Source organism: Sciurus vulgaris (assembly GCF_902686455.1).
Source record: "Sciurus vulgaris genome assembly, chromosome: 7".
NCBI lineage: Eukaryota > Metazoa > Chordata > Mammalia > Rodentia > Sciuridae > Sciurus > Sciurus vulgaris.
In genome coordinates, this window is record NC_136467.1 from 59,415,300 (window position 1) to 59,440,175 (window position 24,876).

The 24,876-nt window shown below is 33.7% G+C and overlaps 1 protein-coding gene across 2 annotated transcripts in view; it reads right to left on the reverse strand.

Annotated features, from left to right (window-relative positions):
* The window catches only part of LIN28B (lin-28 homolog B), a gene marked incomplete at both ends in the record, with an annotated part of 106,252 nt that overhangs the window by 75,977 nt on the left and 5,399 nt on the right, over window positions 1-24,876 (reverse strand). For both annotated transcript variants that reach the window (XM_079146126.1, XM_079146125.1), the window contains one exon: window positions 22,667-22,854. In XM_079146126.1, the coding sequence (XP_079002252.1) occupies window positions 22,667-22,854 (188 nt within the window). The remainder of the gene's footprint in view (window positions 1-22,666; window positions 22,855-24,876) is intronic.

Below are 24,876 nucleotides of genomic sequence, written 5' to 3' on the forward strand. Positions count from 1 at the left end.
TCCATGACCTACAGACAATTTTTTTTAACTCTGTAAATATAATAGCACTTGACATATTTTAAAGAAATATCCCTATAAAAGGGGCAAAAAAATAACTTGCTCTTATTTTTCTGGGTGTTCTTCCAATAGTTTCTATGATAGCATGATTCCCTCTTAAGCATGCTGGAATTGCTTTCCCTTGGTTATTGCTAGAAAGTCAACAAAAGTTCAAAAAGGACTCATTTTGATTTGTAGTCATTATCTTTTGAATAGGAAACCCACTTTATAAATTAAATTATGCAAGTATTTAAATTAGCTGGAATCACTGAGGATAAATAAGTAACAAAGAATTAGTTCTTACTTGCCAGTACAAACGAGATAATTGAAGGGTAAGAATGAAAAGTTTATAATAAAAGAGTAAAGTGATAGGACCAGAAGAAGACAGAAGCTAAGCAGGAATGGGTAAATGATGGAAATTTCAGTTTAGTTTTCTTTTGTTAAGAGCATCTTCTCCAGTAAAGAAAAATTGATTAATCAGAGAAACAGACAAGGATCACAGGAACCTGGTCAATTTCTCTCAGCAGCCAGCTCCATGTGTTAAAAGACTTTGAAGCAGAAAGACACGGATTATCAATTTTCCACAGAAGCTCTTTACACCAGGAAGACAGAGTAGGGATGGGGAGTTGAGAAACGGGGGTGCTGCAAAACAATAAGGAGCAAAAATAAGTGGCATTTTAAAACAGCGGTGTTTTAGAAAAGACAGGGAATGATAACACTATGGATAAGGCTAAGGTGAATTCATAATGTGGAAGGCTGTCCTATATGCTTTGTGATGTGCCAGGAAACACATACTAGAAAATGATACATTCGACATACATTTTAATATGCGGTGGGAATAAAATTAGTAACAATGGGTTAGGGATAGGCTGTTGCTAATGGTTGTATTGAGAAAATCACAATTTAAATGGACATGGTATGAAAAGGTCAATTCAGTTTGTGTGCAGAAGGAGAATGTTAGTGCAGAGAGGAGATACAGGAGTGAAAACCAATGAATATGTGGATGAGCATATAATGAATCAATCACTGTAAGGAAAGGAACATTTAAAAACAGTGTACAGGCTATTTTCTTTAATATTAAATGAAAACTCTTCTTTTAAAACAGGTTTAATTTCTACAATGCAGGACAGAATCTGAAGTACATTTACTACTTAAATTTCAGTCAACATATGACCAAAAGAATACATGTTTGTTTATCTCTGAAACCAAATCCACATCACATATAATTTTCAACCTTTTAACACCATTTCCCCCACCTAGAATACTTTACCATCCTTGTTCTTCAGCCAAAACATCTTCCTTTCTCAGAGAAATAAAAATTAACCTTCTCTCAATTACCTTGGTTAATCTCTCAATTACTCATCAAGACTCAGGCAAACCTATAAATTTTAATAACAGTTATTTCATGGTATTTTATTACAGAACTACATTACAGAATTTTAAACATATTTTAAAAGTGAAAGTGATCTCTAGACAGTTACCAAAAATTTAATTTCATATTAGCTACAAAAATTAACTTACATATAAAACTTAAAAATTACCTAAACACTTAGGGATGGCCTAAGTTTTTGTACAAAATAAAAACACATACCAATCGCATCTACATTTTTCATGTGAAAATAAGGACACAGGGGCTGGAGGTGTAACTCAGTGTAGAGTACATTCTTAGCATGCTTGAGGCCCTGGGTTCCAAGGAAGGAAGGAAAGAAGATAGGAAAGAAGGGAGAGAGACAGAGAAGGAGATCAATGTAATTTTGTTGCTTCTTCTTGAGCCAGATAACAAAATTTCCCAAGGACTTCATTTTTTTTTTTTAATGGCTCACATATTCAGACTACTGAAATTACAAGTGGATTAAGTAAGAAATACCATGTTAGGTTTACTCTTATTTAAAGAATTGTATACTTCAGCAACAATTATGATTTAGAATCTGTCACTGAAATGTGTAATGTTTTCTTACATTTTCCTTTTTCAACTTCTAAATTTATATACCTTTTTATTTCCTTAGTAATTTCATCTTAAACTCCTCTAATTTATAATACATAATAATATGAAACAGGAAACTAGAAGTTTTATCCTCATCTGCGTAATTATAGTTTTAAGCAAATAACAAACTATTCAGAAATAGATTTTTCTTAAAGTAATAGAGAAAGAGAATTTTAAAAATACACTAAAAAGTATGTAGAAGTTATCTCTGGATGGTGGTATAATGAGAGACTTTTAAATTGACTTTATGCTCTTTCTTTGCCTCTAAATTTCCATCAATATGTGCTACATTTATAATTAAAAAATACAATAAAATTTTAAAACTAAAAACATTAAAATGTTTCATATTTAGCATTCATTCCATATTATTACTTATATTTTTAAATAACTCAGTGGTATTTAGGTCCTCTAAAAATTTTTTTTTTTTTTTTTTTTTTTTTTTTTTTTTGGTGCTGGGGATCAAACCCACCAAGGCAAGCACTGTACCGACTGAGCTATCTCCCCAGCCCTAAAAATATTTTTTTCCTATATTTATGTTTAAATAAAAGACATACATGTTAACTGCAAAGTATCATGTTTGTTTGAAATACTTACCAAATTCACTAAATCAGACTTTCCCACATGGAGGTGACTGTGCCCTCCAGGAGATATTTAGGGATGTTTGGAGACATTTTAAGTTGTCACAATGGGGAGGTATGTTATGGCACCTGGTGAGTAGAGGTCAGTGATATTGCTAAACAGCCGATGAAGAACAGTACAGTTCCTTACAAGACACAAAAGGTTCACTCTGACCCAAGTGCTCAGATTGAGAAATTCTGCTGCAGATTATTAACCTCAATTTTTCTTTACCAACAATGCTACTATCTGCACCTCAAAGTACAGTTCAGAATTCTCTAGATTTCAGACTTCTCATATTGTTACCTTCTCTTTTCCACAAAATAAAACACCTTTTTTTATGTTCTTCGTAGAATAATTTCCAAATTCAAATGTTAATGAGATTTATTGTTTAATTAAAGAAAAGATGCTGTATTTTGTACTAAAGATAATTAGTCTGTTTTCCTATTTTTCACACTGGAGATAGAAATACAAAAGAAAAGAGGGGTGGAAGTTGGTGTATGAGGGTAGATATTTCCATTTGTTCTTTTGGGCTTCTTGCTGTATCTCACATAATAGTTGTCCAATAACTATTTGTTGAATAAACAAACTAATAGAGTTAAATCTTGATAGAAACTGTTTGCCCCAGGTCTCTGTGAAAAGTGACCCACTTGCTCACCAAGATACTGCCTTCAAGTCACATCATATACCTGCCTTTAACTGCAATGCTCCTTTATCTGATTTGCCTAAATTCCAGTTACTTGTTTATCAGGCATGGACCCAACAGCAGCCAGTCAAACTCTGCTCTGATCATTAAGATCTCAAGTATAGACAATATAAAGTTGGGAGGCATTTTGAGATTTAAAAAAATAGAGCTGGATTATTGATTGGACATGAGTCATAAGCAAGAAACACTAACTTTTCACATCTGAATAACTAAAAATGTTGGAAAGGCTGAGGTGTGGAAGGGTGAGAGAGGCATGGCACCCTGACTGGGAATTAGTATACACAGAAGGAACTGTAAGTGGTGAAAGTTCTGCCTAGAGAAATTGAATTAAAGCAGAGAAAAGCTAAGAGTCTTGGAAATAAAAGGACAGTGATTCTGTTAGCAGTATAATGTAAGCAACTGCTCTCCTCAGATTGAACAGGCAACTGAAGTTGCATTCGAGCTTCTGGATTTATAATAGTTGCCAGCAGAATGTCATGTGCTTAGACTGATAAGGAGCTACTCTTTATACTGGGGATGGAGTCACTGCTCCTGGGGCATATAGCAAACAGAGGTAGCTACATGAACAAAAGAACTAGGATTCTGATCAAAAGGGAAGAAAAAGGTGCTGGATATGTAACCAAGAGTGCCCAGTATAAGAATCGTAGATCTTTCTCCCACAATCCAATATCTTGACAGACTAGCCCCATACTATCCTTGTGGAACTGACCTACATCAATTATGCTCTTGTGTTATTAACTAAGATGCCAATTTCTTAATAGGTTTTCTCCTCAGTGCTGGGGACTGAACCCAGGGCCTCATTCAACCAGGTAAGCATGCTACTATGGAGCTACATTCCCAGCCCAAAATGCTGATTTCTATATTTTTCACCATTAAATGTCCTATTGTGTAGTTAAATTGCATCTGTCTACTATACATAGTCTTGGCACTGTCATCCCTTACACCAGATACACCTCTCTGCATTATATCAATTATAGCAATATGCATTTTTTAAAAATTAAAATGAGGATGGTAAGAATATCCTACATTTCCCTTTCAAGGCACTGGACTAGACAATTAAAATACATTAACTCTGATGCTCATAATCCTATAAAATTAGTACTGGTAATTAATTTCTAAAGATAGGAAATGTGAGATAATGTAATTTGGCAAAATGCAAGCACCCAGTAAGCACTTCATACAGGATTCAAACCCGGTATCTCCAAGATCTCCATGGTTTACATTTACCCTGTTATATCTCATCTTTCCAATGATGCTGTCACTTAAAAATATCTATTGGACATCCAGTTCAATGTTCTCTGAAATTAAAAAGAGAATTAGATACACAGGGTCCTTCTCCATCAATAAATTGCAGACACTTTTGACTTACCAGCAATGATAATAAATATAACACAGAAGCCACCATTTTTTTCTGTTAAATAAAAAGGCAGAAAACCAAAATTGCCCTGAACCTCCAAACACAGCTTATCATGCATCACTCAACGTATGATGAACACCAAAGAATTATGCTAAAAGGGAGTTAAACACTAGATTTTCTTAAACAAGAAGAGTTCACACATGTTCTATTATACAATATGAATCTAGTTAGTTTCCTATAATCAAAACTACTTTATCCAATAAAAGACAGGAAAAATGGTACTAATTTATTACACCTTTTTCTTTTTCAGTTGGTAGAGTGCTTGCCTTACAAGCACAAGGCCCTGGGTTCAATCCCCAGCACCACAACAAAAAAAAAAAAAAAAAAAAAAGAAAAGAAAAGAAAAGAAATGTTTGGGGCTGGGTGCAGTGCCACATGCCTGTAATCCTCAGCAGGCTGAGGCAGGAGGATTACAAATTCAAAGTCAGCCTCAGCAACTTAGTGAGTCCCTTGGCAACTTAGTAAGACTCCGTGTCAAAATAAAACACAAAGGGGGAGGGGCTAAGATGTGGCCCCATAGTTAAGCATCCTTGAGTTTAATCCTCAGTATCAAAAAAGGAAAAGAAATTTTAGTGAAGAAGTGATGAGAATATTATTGTAGGAATACAAAATTTGGTGAAACAACTTTCACTCATATATAATTTGGTATGCAAAATAAGAAAACAAAATATAACAGAAGATGGTCTATTATTTACAAAGCATTTTGGAATTTATAAGGAAGTAAGCAGTTCTGACTAGATTGATGAGGAAAGGTCTAAGAAAGGAAACAACTCTGGTACTGGCTCCAAAGGACGGCAATGACTTTGAAAAGTGAATGCAGGAAAAATTTGGGGGAAGGCAGTACTGTTCATGTAAAGGAAAGAGGCAAAACAGTGTAGACTATGTCCACAAAGTAGAAGGTCCTATTCACAAAGCAAGCAATTTAAATAGGAACTATGAGAAGAAAAGCAAAGAAAGCAAATTTAATCAGATCAGAAAGAACTTGGATGTCTGCCTAAGAAGTCTAAATTTGTTCAGAAACAAACAGCCAACGAACCTTGTAGGGTAGTGAATTCAAAGGAATTCACAAATAGCAATGTTCAGGGTCAGGACCAATAAGAAGGATAAATATGCCTGTTCACCAAGTGGTTCTCCTTGGCTTGAACCTTATCTTCCACCATTCCTCTACTACTCTTGTCCCCACCTCCACCATCAAGTCCCACTGCCCTGGACACACTGGTATTTCCAGGAGCTCTTTCACTTCTCCATACCACTATACATTTACGATATGGAATGCACCTGCAGACTAAGTTCCTAGGTATTTCCAGGACTCATTTCAAAAGTTCTCTTCTGGGCTCAGTGGTAGTTCTGTTTGCCTAGCACACTGGATACCCTGAGCTCCATTAGCACCAAAAAAACAAACGAACAACCACAACAACAACAACAACAAACAATTTTCTTCCTTTATAGATTTCCATGCTACTAAATCATGAATAATTCCTACCATAATATTCTTATCCTACTAGTTAGCACTCTATTGGAACTGCTCTTAAGACAGAGACTGAATATTACTGGTCACTGTAATCTCAATACTTTGCAAAGCTAATGCTCAATGAAGTTCTGTTTTCCCTCCTGCCACAAAGCTCCCACAAAACCTCTTCCTCTGTTACAATGCCCTTTCGCTTGTTTTCCCTTGTTCTTTTGTCTACTCATTCTTCATTCCACATCACAAATCTTCTGACCCAAAGAAGTCTTCCTCAGCTGGAGACTAGATTAGGTCCCTCACCATCACACTCACAGCAAGGTACACCTTTTCTTCACTGACCTATAGCAGTTCTGATTTTACTTTGATGTACGTGATTGGATTATCTGTCTCTCTGACTGTTCTTTAAATTCCACGAGGTCAGAATCCCTCTCTGCCTTTTGTTCACAACTGAAGCTCTAGCACCTAGCACGAAGTGAACAGGCTGATATGATATTAAAATAGCTAAATGTGGTTAGAACAGGGCGATTTAAGAACACTGCTCCGGAGTCATACTGTTAACTTGGTTGTGTGAAATTAGGCAAGCAGCAATCCTATGATCATTTTCTTCATTAGCAAAACTGGAACAAAAAGTAACCTATCTTTCTGAGTTGTGAAAATCTAACAAATATAAAATGCACAGTACCTGGCACATGCAAGTACTTTTTAAGGCTAACACAATGCCATTATCATTTTGTGTTGTTTTTACCAATATCATGATTATCCTCAATACCATTACTATAATACCAACTGGTATAACTGAAGGGTTCTCTTGTGCTAAGAGAACAAAAGTCTTAGTGGAGAGGTGTGATACCAGTGGCTCAGGACTCATTTGCCATTTGGTGACAAAATGGTGTCTATGCCTAGGTATTGGCAGTTGTGGGAACTAAATGTTGCAAGCAACTAAAACACACACACCCCCACACAAATGTTAATGTGAAAAGGGTTTTAGACCAAAAGGGAGGAACACAGGATTATAATCTAACTCTCTTTTATACTGTTAAAGGATTGCTTATACACTCTTAACCTTAAATCTGTTTAGCTGTTATATTTTTGTATTTTTCCTTTAAATGACTAATATTTTAAAATTTTTAAATATAAGCATAATGTAATAATTTTTATTATCTCTTAGATGTAAATTATGACTTATAAAATCCTGTTTAAGCTTAATTGTAAAATCCATGACCATACTTAAGTTTTTCAAATTAGGGTCAACAAGAATAACAAATTTAATCAAATGCATGTGGATCTAAGTAAAGAGATTACCCTTTAAGACGAAGAAAGGCTAGCAGAAATATCTATACCATAATGGAAAGAAACTTTGGCCCTTCAGCAATCTTACCCTATGGTTCACAGTGTTCAAACTTCATGCCACTGAATCTGCATTTCTTACTCATCCTTGGGGGGGCGGGAGGGATTGATGTCATAAACAGTCTCTCCAAGGACGACGTAAACACGACATTTCTCAATCTATCAATTCCTGTTTATTTTCATTGTCAGACTATTTTATGAGTCTGTTTGTAGTTTGGGGAAAAAAAAAAAAAAAAAGCCTTCCTGGTAAAAATGTGCTAAGCACACAAATGATGTAGAATAAAACATTCACATATACTTTCTCTGAAAATATTGGTAATAGCAGTAAGTGTGGAGACATTTTTTTTGAATTACCAAACCAACCAAAGCATTTGTTAAGAACTTACTCACCTCCTTATTGTCAGGGAAATCACTGGCAAAAGCCTTCAGAAAATGTGTAAAAGATTTAACCAAACACGAGAGAATGTGGTGAAGGACTAGAATTGACCGTATTAATGCCTAAACATACCATGTAGATTACTTTATTCACAATGACAGTAATACCCAGTTGTATCAAAAATAAATTCTAAATGAATTTAGAATAAAATCTGAAACTCTTATGTTGTTAACCTCTTCTCAACTCACACTCTTCTCCAAGGAAAGTTCTCCTAAAGACAGACCCTTTGTGCTGAGCAACTGCTTTTTCCTGGTATCTCTAGAGTTAGGGCCCCAGGCTTCCTTCCCGAAGAGGAAGTCGAAGGGGGGGAGGGGGGCCACACCAAAGAAAGAGACCACTTAGGGCTGTAATAATTCCTGGTCCCTGATCAAATTATAATATTAGGGCAGGGAATAATATGGGAAGAGCAAAAGGCAATAATAATTTGGGTAATTTCTTTTTTCGATTTATAGCTTGAAAATTTAAAAATATAAATAAAAATAATGAATTATTTCCCATTAAAAATTAACTCTAAAAATATTCCAAGTTTTATGAGATTTTTTAATATATTGAACATTTGATATCACAGAAAATTCTGAATTACCTTCAGCAATAGTTATGGTTTGATAGTAACCAAATACTTTGAAACTAAAAGCTGAGAAGATGGAACAGTGGTCATCAACTAAAAAGAATCTCCCAAACATCCATCTGATTCAATATCAGAATATCTTTGAAAAATAAACACCCAATCCTAAAGAATGTGGGTATAATATGACTATATGGCTCCGTTTACTTGGCTCTTCATATATTTCACCTACTTGAAAAAATATTTTCTATTTATTATTGTTTTCTTTTAAGAGAAAGAAAGTAAATTAAACTAAATGACTCATCAACCTAATATTTACAATAACTCATGTGAAAATAAGTAGAAATACATCAAATGGTGTCACCTTCACCCACTGCCCGTAAATGAACCCTGTACATCTGACAACACCTGAAGACAAAGTCAAAAAATTCATTCATTCTAGAAACTACTTTTCTCCACATAGGTTAAAGAAAAATTCTGCAGGAAGAAAAACTGGTTATAAAAGAAGAAACATTCAAGTTTTCTCCTCTTCAAACTTTATTATTAATTAACACCCAATTCTGTTCGGTTAAAAAAATACATGTATCACACAAAAGACCCTGGTAGCAATAGCAATTCACACATATATGTGTGTGTGTGTATGTGTGTATACATATATATGCAATTGCATATATATATGCAATTTATATGATATATATCATATATAAATATAATTTTAATTATAGGTGGACACAATACCTTTATTTTATTTTTATGTGATGTTGAGATTCAAACCGAAGGGCCTCATGCGTGTAGATGAGGGCTCTACCACTGAGTCACAACCCCAGCCCCCTGGTAGTAATTTTTTAAAAAGTAAGCTTTTGTTTACCTTCTCATAACTTATTGAGACAGACACCAGATGGATTATTTCAATGACTGTGAGTACTAGATTGATTCATATTATTAAAATGTTTAATAATAGTTGTATTTCATGAGTATCATGCTATCCAAATAATAAATGAAGATAGATCATGAATTTGAAAGATTTAGAATCCTAAACTTTTCCCAAAAGCAAAATTTTGGTGACAATTTAAAAAATCACTACACTTTTAAAATTTAATTAAGTAAACAGAAATTGAAGCATTCAAGCATTCAATTGTAAAGGACACACAAAAATCATTTGCCATAAATTTTAATGTTAGCAAAAGCATGAACCAACACGTCAGATCCTAGTTGTTGAAAAGCTGATAACCCAGTTATTAACATAAACCTCAGTTGCCTTTCTGTGTAGCTCAACAGACTTTTATTAATTTTCAAGGTTTTTCAAAAACTCATCACAACACACATTGCTAAAAATTAAGTGAATTTTAGTTCTTTCTTATTCATCCTGAAGAGTAGCAAAAGATCATATTTACAAATCTAATTAGCTATCTTGGATTGATAGCAAAGTTATCTGATTAAAATCATTGTTTTTTAAGATTCACAAGTCTATGGAAATGCAAAGAACCATCTTTTTTTTCATAACATTGCTCTGAAACATTTTATTGATATAAAATTATTTAAATTAAAATGCATATTAGACTTTTAAAATAACATTCTTCCTGTAAATCTTGAAAAGTACCTACTTGCATGGAAATATCATGTGCCAAAGAACAATATGTAATCAGTGAAAAGAGAGGATACTTCTTAGGAAACTACTACTGTTTCATACAATCTAGTTACTATTTGGAGACAGCTACACTGTTTACTAAAATATAATTCAAACACTTGAAATGTAACTTAAGAACAAATTAAAATAACTGCAAAGATTAAATACTTAATGGTTCATGCTATCATGATTAAATCAACATATTAGGACTAAGCAGCCAACATTTATCCTCATTTAATTTCAAAATGAAATAGTAAGTTGGACAGCACTGTCTCCCAAACACCAGCTACACTACGACTGGAGGTGAAAAAGGAACAAGAAAAGAAAATATATATCTAATTTTTTAAAAATATTTATGTGCAGTTCTAAAACATGTGTCTAAAAAATAAAAAAAAATAAAAAAATTTTTTTTCCTCTACCAGGAATTTTTCCTTACTAAAGTCATCCCAACCACCACCTCTACTTTGTTTACACTTTAAGTTCTAAGAAATAAGCTACAGTTTGAAAACCTCATTTGATGCTAAAAGATAACTGGTAAAAGAGTACACTGAGATAAAAAGGTCAGTATTGGTTGTTTGTCTTTTTTTAATCTATTTTAGGATAGAACCTAGCATTTTATGTAGATCTTCATTAAAGTGTAAAACACCTACTATTACTAAATGCTTATTACTAAAGTTTTTTTGGACTCCTAAAAAAGAACATCATGTATGTAAAATAAGGTGATCATTCAAAACTCTTTAATGCATAAAATACATGAATAAGCACATTTCAATAAGAATTTCCTATAAACATAAAACTTTGTCATCTTATTCATTCTGAGATTCACTTCAGCCCTATCTGTGACTAACTAAAAGGGAAGTCACATGACTTAAGCAATGAAAGAGAAAGAAAAGTTTTCTTTCTACAGGAAGAAACAAAAGCTTGGTATTAGCTATCCAAGGCCAATGGTTGGGGCCTGCAAGCCAAAAAGCTGTAATGAATTGAGGTTAATCTTAACAGGGGCCCACTTTAACCTTCTCAAAGCATCAAAAATGTGAATACACCAGTACTTACATAAAATAACAAATCTGTAAAATAAATTAGGTTTCACAACTACAAAATTCTGCAGGGACATAATTCAGTTTACAAACAATGTTGCTGCTTTGTTGGGGTAAATCACCTTAACTGTGATTCCCTGCATAGATACACAGCCCTTCCCCCACTGTTACACAGATACTTCACAAGCCTCTTGAATAAATAGGAGTATCCAATGTCCGGGGTGATGGGTGGTCCTGAGGTCCTGAACCAGAGCTGTATACTTTTAAGGGATGCTGAGATAAGAACAAAGTGTTTTGTGTTTGTTTAAACATGGGTCTAGATGTAAAGTCTTTACACCATTATGGTACAGCTCATAAACTTGTGCTATTATTGATTTAGGCAAGTTTTAAGTGTCAGCATAAATTAAGCACATCAAAATAAAATACTTTGGGGCTTTTTCTAAGTTTGATTCAAATTAATTAATGCTATTTTCTTAAAAATAATCACTATATTTCAAAGATACAAACCCTCAACCTAAGAGAGAACATCATATCAACAAATAGGCTTTCATTCAGCAGGGCACTTTCATAATATAAAATAACATGTACTTAAATAAAATTATATAAATCGAATAAGCTGTGATGCAATGAAAAACTTCTCAAGAAAATGGAATTAACCCATGTGGAGTCACAAGATCAACTATTATATACGATTTTATGCTCTGGGCTTTATATAAGCCCAATATAAAGAGGGGTTTTTGTTTGTTTGTATGTTTGCTTTGTTTTGTAGTTCCAGAACAGAAAGCACGATTTACAATTATCTCGAGGAAAAGATAAGCAATGAATAGTCCTGACCCTGGCTTCTCTGGCTTGATCAAGTGGGTCTGCAACCTGAGCCAAAGGGCGCAAATTCCTCACCATTCAAATTCTTCAATGGCATGAGGGAGAAAACAGGGAAAGAGGCAAACATGCAAACCCAACTGTCCCTAGATTTAGTATTCAACTAAAATTTCAGAGAGTTTAAAAAGATGAAGTCAATACTGTGGTTAAATTTCTGATGCAGTCTCAACCAATCCTACAAAGGGAAGCTTCGTTTTTCCTTGTTGAAACTGAGAAAGATTCATTCACCTTTTAAAATTTATGGCTTACGCTGAGCTATGCTAGGTATGTATCTCTAATATTATTTCATCTACTTAAAGGAGTTGCTAAAAAACATAATTTACAAGCACCAGTGTTTCTGTATTGTATGCAAAATCACTTATTATTAAAATCATATTTAAGAAAAAAAGTTGAAATAATTCATTCCAAACTTATCGCTGACCAAGTATCTAAAGTGACATAAATAACAACTGTGGTCAGATTTTTGTTATAGACTGAATTAAAGACAAAAACAATTCATTTAAATGAAAAAGATGTTATATAAGATAGAAGAATTTAAGCATCTTACAGGATCTGGGAGCATTCTAGTCATCATTTCTAATGGCCTAAGGAAATTAGTTACAAAGCTAAGGAGAGAAATGGTCATGAAAAAGTCCTGGTCAGAGTAATTTGAAATTTAGCACAAACTATAAAACTAAACAAAAAAATGTTAGGTTGATGAGCAAATTAAACTTAAAACACTTTAAAATAAGAATCCAGCTTTGTGATTAACAAAAGTAATAAATTTAAGTGGACTTTGATTTTTAAAAGTAGACTTATAAAAAAGATTTAAAGCAACTGGTAAAAATTAAGTGTATTATTAATAGTACAATAAATTAATATGATTTTGAGTACTGGCAAAGATAGTTTCTCCACAGATCTGAAAACCAATAGAGCTGCGAAATCACTGTATTTAGTTCAAATTTTTTTTAAAACTAACATTTTTTATCATTTATTTTTATCATATTTATCCCCAAATAAAATCAGTAATGATAATACAATTTTACTTGGTAAAAAAGTGAATAAAGTAGTATATAGGAAAAAAAATGACCTTTTGCTTTTATGAAAAGAATAAGAACCAACTGAAAAAATTTAGTTAAAATGTATGCCATAATTTAAAAACTGAAAAATACATAGGTAGCAAGAACAAAGAATCCTTGAATATACCATCCAACAATACTTTATATTTAGTCATTGATCAATAAAAATTAGATAACTAGAAAAAAATTAAGAAACAATTTTTCTAAGTAACCTTTTTCTTAAAAGTTAATACTTCTCAATAACAATGAGCCACCATCTTGTTGATTTACACCTCCAAGGATATTTATAGAAAAAACCCAGTTGAGACAGAAATTCAATAAATTTCTGACAAGAAATAGAAGTACCAATAATCCTAATTATACCCTTTAGGCAAGCAGTGAGTTTATAGTGTATGAAAAAGCACCATAAAGATAAATGAAATTAAGACTGAAGATTAGAGCCAGACGTAGTGACATATGCCTGTAATTCCTGCTACTTGGGATACTGAGGCAGGAGGATCACAGGCTTGAGGCCAGCCTGGGCAACTTGCCAAACCCTGTCTCAAAATAAAAATAAAATGGGCTGCATTTGTAGTTCTGTGGTAAAGCACCCCTGAATTCCATCCCCAGCAGCAACAACAACAACAAAAAGACTAAAGATTAGTAAAATACATATGAATTAATTTCTAGTTCAGAGGCATAGAAACTGCTGGTGTAAACGATATTTCCAGAATTTCAGGCAGAAATAACTAAAGAAAAAAAAATGAAGGAAAAAATGGAAATAAACATGCATCTTCTTTGATAAAATATTTGGAACTATAACCTGTGTCCAAACCAGGCCAAGCCTGGTGCGGTGGCATACACCTGAAATCCCATGATTCTGGAGGCTATGCAGGAAGATACCAAGTTTGAGACCAGCCTCAGCAACTCAGTGAATGAAGCCCTAAGCAACTTAGACTTCGTCTCAAAATAAAAACAGGCTAGGGATGTATCTCAACAGTAAAGTGCTCTGGGTTCAATCCCCAGTGCCTATACAGGGCCTGGTTCCTCTATTTATTTATTTAGGTATATATCAACTTAGCCTCTTCCAGAATGTCTACAAATGGGCATAAGAAAACTTTCTGAAATGATGAAAATGTTCTATGTCATGACAGGAATGTAGTTACAGAATGTTGTCAAAACTCATGTTTAGAATTTGATTATATATAAAGTAGACCTCAATAAAGCTGATAAGGCAAAAAATTAATAAAATTAATGACATAAACAGTATCTTTTAAAAGTTATAGCAACCATCTATATGGTAAAAGTACTAATATAAATACAATGCTCAAAATAAAGATTAAAACTAAAATCTGAGATTGCTATAGTCTTTGAATTATTTTCATGCACATTTTTTCCACTATTACCTCACTCCTGTAAAATAGGGAGGAAACATTATTGGCCACTTTTTACTCACTGAACACTGAAGTTACCAGGAAGTGACTAGCCAAAAGCCAGAAACCCACCAAGTGGCCCAGCCAAACTCAAAACCCTCATTCCCAATGTTTTTTCCACCATGATATCACACTACTTCTCCTTGGAGTCCTCATCACCTGCCAAGTCTGTGTTTAGTGCTTTACGTATGTAATAACATTTAACCCTCATAATAACCTGAGTATTTTTTAATTAATGTCTTAACAGACATTAACAAAGTAACTTACTTTCCCCATAAACATCTAATAAAACAAACTGATTTGAATTCTGATCTATTTGACCAGTCTATACCATGTTATACCATACATTTCAATCTCACAAGGATTAATTAATAGAGCAGTAGGAACTAAACTATTACAACAGGCCTAATTAAAACAATTATTTAGCTGGTTGTGGTGGAACACACTGATAATCTCAGCAACTCTGAAGGCTGAGGCAAGAGGATCCTACATTCAAGAATAGCAAAATGGTGGAGTGAGACAGACATCATTGAATCTACATCGTGTACAACCATAGAAATGAAACAATGTACCCCATTTGTGTACAATGAATCAAAATGCAGTCTGTAAAAAATTTAAAAATATAAATAAATAATTAAAAAAAAAAGAATAGCCTCAGCAATTTAGTGAGATCTGAAGCAACTTAGGGAGACCATGTTTCAAAATAAAAAATAAAAAGGGTTGGAGCTGTGGCTAAACAGTAAACCACCTTGGGTTCAATCCCCAGTAAACACACATGTGCGCGCGCGCACACACACACACACACACACACACACACACACAAGTAATAATAATAAATAATAATAATTTTTTCCTTCCCTTCTACTGAAGAATATACAAGTTCATCATTTATACCTGAAAACATGGGTAAAAAAGATCTCGTGGTACAACAAACTATCAAACCAAAAATATAACAAAATTATTACCAAGCCTCAGTTTATACCCTCATATTATAAACAATGGTTTTGAGATGGAATCTTGCTATATTGTCCAGGCTGACCTGGAATTTCTTAGCTCAAGTCACACTATTGCCTGAGCATATCCCAAGTATCTGGAATGATAGGCCTGTTAAACACAATATTCTATGCCACAAAACTATAATAAAAAGTCTTAGAGTTCACTGTCACAAAAATTAAACTGTTGCAGGGGATATAGCTCAGTGGTAGAGTACTTTTGCCTAGCATACACAAGGCCCTGGGGTCAAAACTCTGTATGCATAAATAAATAAGCCAACAAACATACATTAACTATTGAGCTATCAATATTTATAACACATTTTTCCCAATTTAAAGAAAGTTTATAATTTGATTTAATTTTCAAGAGTATACGAGTATAAAAATATTTATACTGAATATCAATTATGAATAATTTTTAAATGATCTTATTTTCATGAAGACCAGTTTATTTATTCAACACATACTACGCAGTTTATATAATACTATCTCTACTCTTCACAACAAAGTTGTCTTATTACTCCAGTTTATAGCTGACGATAAAAATACAAATTATTTCTACCAATTATGTATAAATCTTATTTCGGAAGTCAATTCCAAATTATCAAATATTTAGATTTTGGAGAAAGAAGCAATCATCACACTATCATCTACCTTGCTGCTACTTAAAAGATAAGGAAGAATCTTAACATACCAAAATGCAACCTAACACTTTTATTACTTCTTTAATAGAACACTCCTTAAAAAATCATTTTCTAAATGTACCCCTACTGGTCTGCAAAGTACTTTCTTGAACATATTATTGTCAGCAACTTCTAAGCTGTTAAGATGACAAAATTGAATAATAAAATAGGGAAGAATTGTTTGAGCTTCTAATGGACTATACATGGTACAAATCCATAAGTCTATAGCAACTACATATAGAACAAGCTAACCTTCTTTCTTAAAATTCTAGGGGAAATATATCAAGGTATGAAGAAATTAATAATAGTCGATAATGATAAAAAATTTAATATTCAGTTCCAAATCAGGTCTAATAGAATATCACATTTAAGATATTTCCAGTTTAATTAATCAGAAATATTCTCACTTGGCTGAGGTTATACTTGGTTTAGAACTAAAAATATTGTGCATCATATTTTTGCTTAACAACTTTTAGGTTAATTCCAATATCAAAAAAGCTGCTTGGGTAAGATATACAAAACTATCTGCAATATTTATGTAATTTCTGAATAGGAAGAATTAAACCAAACCAAATAGTGTTTCATTGCTACCTGAAAGCAACAAAAATTACAATCAAGGACTCACTTTTTAACCTACTATGTTTAGTATAGGTAACAAACAAGTTTTAACTTTTCATGAAAGCCCAGTACTCTGAGATAAATTAGACAGCTTAAGGAATACTAAATGCTTATAAGTGAGGTCACTTAACTACCTATTTAAAAACAAATTCCTTCATGTATTGCCTTCATTTGATGTAGATTGTCTTTAAAGAGAGAGAGGGAGAAGACAATGAATCAAAGTGGCTCCCCCAGTAATCCTGGAGATACATAAGGCTGAGGCAGGAGGATAGCAAGTTTCAGGCCAGCCTCAGCAATTTAGTAAATAAACACTTAAAAACAAATTGGGAAAGGGGTGGGGGCGTGCCTTGGAATATAGCTCAGTTGGTAGAGTGCTTGCCTTGCAAGCACAAGGCCTTGGGTTCAAATCCCCAGCACAAAATTAGGGCTATAGATATAACTCAGTGGTAAAGCACCCCCGGGTTCAATACCCAGTATGGAAAAACAAAATAAAAAGAACCAAAAATGAGTAATGAGTGTAGGACACCAAGAGCTAACTCTAATGTCAAGTATAGACTTTGGGTAATTAAAATGAGTCATGTCAAGTATAGATTTTGGGTGATTATAATGAGTCAAAGTAGGTTCATCGACTTTTACAAATATAGTACTCTAGTGGAGGATGTTAATAATGGAGGAAACTATACATATATAGGTGCAGGAGGCACACGGGAAAATCTCTGTATCTTCCTCCTAATTTTGCTGTGACCCTAAAACTGCTCTTGAAAGGAGAAGTCTTAAAAAAAAGTAAGAAAAAAAGTCAAAGGGTTAAGGATGTGATTTAGTCTTAGAACACGTGCTTAGGATCTAGGTTCAATTCTCAGCACACACACACAAAAAAAGGTGAGAGAAAATACTTAAAAATAAAGCAATAAATATGTCAATAACAAATTCACACTTCAAGATTAAATTGAATAGGAGCATCTTTTTAAACAGCTGTAAAAGATTTAGAGTAAGATTCTTCTGAAATGATCAACTAGGAAAATCACCTTCAAATTTTTGTAGCTAGAAACCATCTTCAGAATATTAAAATACATAATGAGTTATATAAATGAGCTATGAGTGTTTACGATCATTCTTAAGTTTTCAAGATTTCTTTTCGCATAATTATATTTTAAAATTGGCATTTTCTTCTGGGGATACAGTTTTGTGCTGATATTTGCTTAGCATGCGTAAAGACCCAGATTCAATTAGCAGCCCAGCAAGGGGAAAAAAAAAAAGGATAAAATTGCCTTTTTAAACAGTCCTAAGATAATAATCATATATTCTGCATATAAAAAGTTATCATGCCAAACTATCACAAAAGTAAATGTGGGGCTGGAGTTGTAGCTCAGTGGTAGAGCACTTGCCTAGCCCATGTGAGGCACTGGGTTCGATCCTCAGCAACACATAAAAATAAATAAATTAAATAAAGGTATTGTGTCCATCTACGACAAAAACATTTTAAAAAAGTAAACGTGACTAAGTGATTAGCAATGAAATACTATGAAAAGCCCTCAAACATGAACATACTGGACTAAATTTATCTTCATAAATTATATAATTAATATTAAAAATGCAGACATGAAGGTGGGCACAGAGGCACAGGCTTATAATCTAAATTACTAGGGAGGCTGAGGCAGGAGGATCACAAGTTTGAAGCCAACTTGCACTAAATTTAGCCATATGCTGTCTCAAAAAATAAATAAAAAGGGCTGGGATATATAGCTCAGTAGTAGAGTGCCTCTGGGTTCAAACAAAACAAAACAAGAAAATACACAGACATTAACTCTGCTAAATCAATTGATTGAACTGTGTTGTAACACTTAAAGTTTTCATATTTCTATTACTGATCTTCAAATATTTGCATACCTGATACTGTTAATAATGCTTTAAACTTACTATATTTTGATTCCTTCTATCCATTACTCCTTGAGGTGCTTTCTAAGCCAAGTAATAAAAGGAACATAAAACACACAAAATCTTTTAACGTGGGCATTTTAAAAAAGAGAATGTAAATCAGAAATAAAGACCATAAGAGTAAGGACCATAAAAGTAAGGAATGATTTTAAAAATAAATTCATATCTATGTAAGCCATCCGTTAACAATAATTTCATTAAAGCATTTTGAAATTACTCTCTTTGGGAAATTTTACTGCATAAATGATTAAATAAATGAAATATGAAAATTCTTTGTATTTTATTTGGTGGCAAAGAATTACAAATACATATATAAACCCAATATGTGAAGAAAAGTGTTGATCTGCAAATAAGCTGAGGAGGGCTCAATAGGAAGAATGGTTTCTATGATTCTTCAGAAGAAAATGAAATTCAAATGATCACATTTTTTTAGGTGAAATAAAGACTTTGGAAGTAAGTATCAAGATGTATGTAAAGAAAAACTTACATAATAACAAACATCAACAGGTAGTTATTGTGCAACTACCTTTTCCCTTTTTCAAAGAAGATCTAATATTTAATTACCATGTAATTCTAAAATACCATCAAGTATTTAATATACTTATATTTCAAAAAAACTAGTGACCTTTTCCAGGCAATTTAAGCATGCATTTTTTAAACTTATTAATATAAGGAAGTATTACTGGCACTTATAAAATAATTGTCTTCTAATTGATGAAATCACCTTAGTAAGAACCTAGACTTAGAAATCCATATTAACCATGACACAAATCTTACTTCCACTGAGACAAATCTCTGGATTTTGCATTGGATTCTTGAGACATTCCTAAAACTTCATTCTATTTTACAAACAAAATCATCATCAAAATTTTCAAATTTCAGTTAAATATTTTATCGCATACCTCAAAAACAGTGAAATGTGACAAAATGTACAAATATAGTGCTTACACATTTATGTCAGTTTTTAAAAACTAATGTTCATTATTAAACTCTATCAACCTTTCACTATTAAAATAGGTCAGAATACATTCATTCATTTTCCAGTCATAAAATATGATCTTTAAATCAGAAGTGAACTTCAGAAAATCAAATGAAAACTGTCATTTTAAACCACCAATTGTTACTATATTCCTAGAGCCAAATCTCACTGCATTCATCAACATCAGGGAAAGCACAGCACCTGTGCATGTGTATCCACTTCAGAATTTAGAAACATCAAAAGAACTACAGAAAAGTTTTATTACATTAATACCAGCAAATTTTTATAGAGAATTAAATAACAATAAATCTATAGCTCTATTTTAAAATATACACATACATCTTCTACTTCATAGTAACTGAATTGTTTTGATATATAGTTCTTTGCAGTCAATATTGTTCCTGGGTACATATTGGCATGAATTTTTAAGTATTATTTTAAAAAAATTAAAATCACTTTTTTTTCCCCAAATAGATACCATTACAAAATGTGTTCAACATACTTACTGAATGACACATGTACTTCTGATCACCCACCAAAAAATGTCATGTTTTGTAAAAAAAAAAAAAAAATTATTATTTTTTTTTTTGTACTGGGGATTCAACACAGGAGCACTTAACAACTGAGCTACATTCCCAGCCCTAAATAATTTGCATAGGTATTGGTTCAGTTGAACATTGAGTTAAATTTTCTAAGTATCTATGGTACATGTTATTATACAACAAAATTATATTGTAGATACAATGGAAAAATTTAACATGCATAAAACCTGACATGTCTTCAAAAACATTTACATAGTAAAATTCATGGCTAAAATAAAACGCTTTTAGAAATTTTATAAATGGTCTTGAACTGCAGTCTGATTCTACAGGGGATACTCACATAACACCTATACAGACCATTTACAACCATCTAATTATTACTTCTTGTTGCCTGGCTAAACTCAGTAGGACTCCTGTCTTCTTCAAAACAATTATCCATACAATTTATATGTAATTTATGTAAATCTCAATAAAAGAACCACCTTTAGGTATCATTTAATATTATCTTTTTCATATATACATAACATGCAACAGAAAATTAATGCAAGTCAAATATTTAAAATAATGTTTATAATCTGGAAACTGTTAGCTATATATAAAAAACTTTACCAGCAACATAATATTTTTAATTCAATGGATACAGGAATGTTTGTCAACATATATCCATTAAATAGTTTAAATCTGGATGTTTTACATATCTAAATATTAACATTAATAAAATGTCTAATATTTGATTTTGGTAAAAGCCAAATTATAACAAGGTACGATCAGACAAAGAAGAAAAGTGCTATTTTTTCATTCATCTATAAAACAAATTTATGAGATCGTAAAGAACAATTTAACAATCTAAAGAAGGTTCAAAGGGGGAAGCAAGAGCCTGAGAGAAAATGGATTTGTCAATTATTTTACTCATTCAGTCTAAGGAAGAGGAAAACATAATAGAAAATACAGCTTTTTTGCAATATAAAATAGGCATAAAATTCAGTAGCCTACATGTGGACTCCTATTTATGCATTTAAACCCTATTTCGATTCACAAATTATGCTGATCCTTCCACATGTAAACAGCCAATAATGATGACCAGGCCTTTAGGAAAGGAAAACACACCATACAGCAAGGTCAGGAAGCTGCCAGGCACCACAGCACAACACAGCAAAACAGAATGGTTTCTTATGTTCCTATTGTTTATTCGCATAATTTGAAGATGTTATTACTAGGGTGAGGTGTAAATATTTCCAATTCCAGAAACATACAACACAGCATTAAATTAATATATCATTTTCAAGCAAAGATACTAAGTATTTCATCTATGTCAGTCAACCTGTAGTATTGTCATTCATTCAATTCTTTTTAACTTAGATGTCAAGCCAAAATAAACCTCTTTAGTCCTAAGCCTCTTTATTTCTTACTACGAATTCACTTCAATGTATATTTCCTTAACTTCTTTTCATGAAAAAAATAGGCTTGTAAACTGTAAATATCTTTTTTTTTTTTACTATGAAATGATTAATTAATAGAAAGGAATGAAAGAGGAAGTGGTATTAATTTAATATTTCCTGGACAAAGTTTTGAATGGGAAGCAATGACATTCTGCTAGTATTAAAGCATCTTTAAAAGCTACAACACAATATAAGCAAAGGTGGAAATTTACCCCAAGTAACAGACAAGGACATTTTAAACACACAATCCAAAGCCGCCTTTGACCACGTTTTTTTTTTTTTTTTTTGGTTCAGTCTCTTAAAGAGACAGTATCCTTGAACGGGTGCCCTACAGGGAGTGCATTTCTTAAATGTTTAATTACCAATATTCTATTTGGCATTTCTACAAATCCATTCAGGCCAACAGTGTTCTATTTTGTTTTACTGATCTCAAGGCAGGCAGCGATAAACAGAAGTGCTACTGTGTGATAGATGACTAAAATAAAAGTCTATACATTTCTTATCACAACGAAATGTGTTGCTTTTGTTTTTTAACCTTAAAATGATCACTGGTTCTTCATTCATTTTTCCACCCATTCATAGGCAAGGCGACCCAGTCTTCTGTAACCAACAACACCGGAAGCTACAAGAACGCAATTTCTCTGCCGAGTGAAAAGGAGGAAATGCTAATAACGTCAATGGGGTCCGAATAGTCAAATATCAAAGATTTCATTTTCTGTTTAGGAAAAGATATCCTGGAAGGAGCTCATGCACGTGCCCTAAAAACTGGATTTACCACGTGATTTCAATGAAGATTTTTATCTTTCAATATACCTAAGAGCACACCTATTAAAATAACTACAGATCAACTCCTCCGCATGAAAAAGGGTGAAAGGGGGAAAAAATTCGGCTTACTTGGTGTACAAATACATCAACTGGAATATCCAAGGGGCTTCCCTCTCGGTTTATCATGGAGATGAATCCAAATCCCATGCGCACGTTGAACCACTTACAGTGGCCAGTTCCGTGCAAAACCTGGGATTCCTCCTCTGCCTGCTCTGGCAGCTTCCCGGGCTCTTCGCCACCACCTTTGCTTGCCCCGCCTGAGATGGAACAGGACAAAAAAAAAAAAAAAAAATCAGTCAGTCTGTATTTCCATACTGTGTTCATTGAAAAAAGGGGAAAGGGACAGCTTGGGGGGAGGGGGAGCAGATAGAAAAAAACGTTAGTCAATAGTTGGAATCCTTTCTCATCTACAGAAAATATTTTAAATGAAAAGGGTTAAAAGGAAACGGGGAGGGGGGAAGCCACACCGTTCTATCGATCACACCAACTTCCACGTTTCTGTACATACGTGTACTTTTTAACTCCCGTTTTTACAGCCGCATATTATATAGTACAGCATGCGAGACTTTACTTGCATAATGCAGATTTAACACCGATCCCATTTAGAAAAAAAAATTTTTCATCTAAACTATTTTCCCTGGCGGGTATGAGGAGGAAAGAGAAATTGTGAAGATGGTAAGAACTACTAGTTAATGCACACGCGGGCAGCAGTGAATCCACGGTTATTCGCAATGTGCACTCCCCTCCCCCCATAACTTTCAATTAAAGTTGGGGTGGAATGGGGGAGGGGGCAGGTGTATAAAAGTTTTCTTGGGCTCACTAACTGAAACTGCGCTTAATCACACTCACACAATTCAAACAATAGCCCCCTGAAAGCTTTTCAAGTTGTGAATCAGTGTGGGCGGTACAAAACATTTTTGGAGATCTATAACAATAGGTTTGCATAAAGCCCCATTGCACGATAGGGGGTGGGGAGGTAATGCCCAGTATTGGGGTAAAGGGGGAAGTGGGGGACAGGCAAAGAAGGATGAGAAAGGGGGTGGGGGGGAGAAAAGAAGAAAGAAATTCACAGTAAAACAATAGAAAAGAAAATTAACCTTCGGCCATGTTGCCCCACGGGCCCTCAGCTCCAAACTCGTGAGATGAAAACTTTGCCTTTGGAACGGAGTGATCTTCTGCATCAATCTAACATCTTGATTTTGTGCGTTCACAAATTTAGCTCGCATGGTCTAATGTGCTTTCCTTCTTTTGATTTTTTTTTCTCGTCTCTCTCCAGTTTCTGGCCCCCTGAGCACACGTGACTTTGTCAATTACATGCTTTCTTGCTACTAATTTCACCTCGGATCCTTAAGGGGCCGGCAGGAGGAAGAGATAACCAATCGCCATTTCATCTATGCTGACATCAAAATAATTTATGAATGAACACGAAAAACTCAAAACATGTTATCTTAAAGACAATTTGGGACGCTTTACGATAAATCAGAGTGCTGATTTTGTGCTTCTACTTAAACACAATGGAGGGTCCTTGTGAATCGTCGATTTAGAAAAAATCATATGTACACACGCGTGCCCTGTCTAAATAATCTCATACCGGGAAGTCATTTAAATAAAGCAACCAAAATTGTTGATTTTTTTCTCTTAAAATCCAGCTACTTCATAGCAGCAAAGCTGCTTGGGACCAATTTCATATTTAACACTTAAAGGAAAATATATAATTATAAAACACCAAATTAAACCCAATTACATCCCCATTAAGCTTTAGATAATGCAATATACGCCTACAAAAAAAAAAAAAAAAGCACACAATTATCTAAATGTGTCTCGAATTTTTTTTCAAATTTAAAATAAAGTTATGCCGGAAAAATCACTATCACCTTTCATATAGTCAAATTGTGTTTAAATTTATCAGTTCGGGACATTTTAGAGGGGGTTGGTAAGGAATTGTACTTCACAGGTTTCTCCGCCATCTCTTTTCGGGGGAGGAGATGTGATTAATGACTTCCTAAATAACAGCCCAGTTTTCCAGCCTAACATAGAGTGAACCTCAATCAGTGGCGATTGTTCCCCAAGAGCAAGACCACGTAGGGCGGAGGGGGAGGGGAACGCTGGGCATGGGAGGTGCCGAGAAGCGGCCAGGAGAGGCGGCTGCAACGCGGAGCAGAGGAGGTGGGGGTGGAGGGCACTGCGGGGAGGGTGCAGAGCCACACGCCCAAGAAAAGGTAAATTTGTGTAATATTGACTGGGCCATGACATTTTAAAAGTCCACTGCCAGTAGGTAC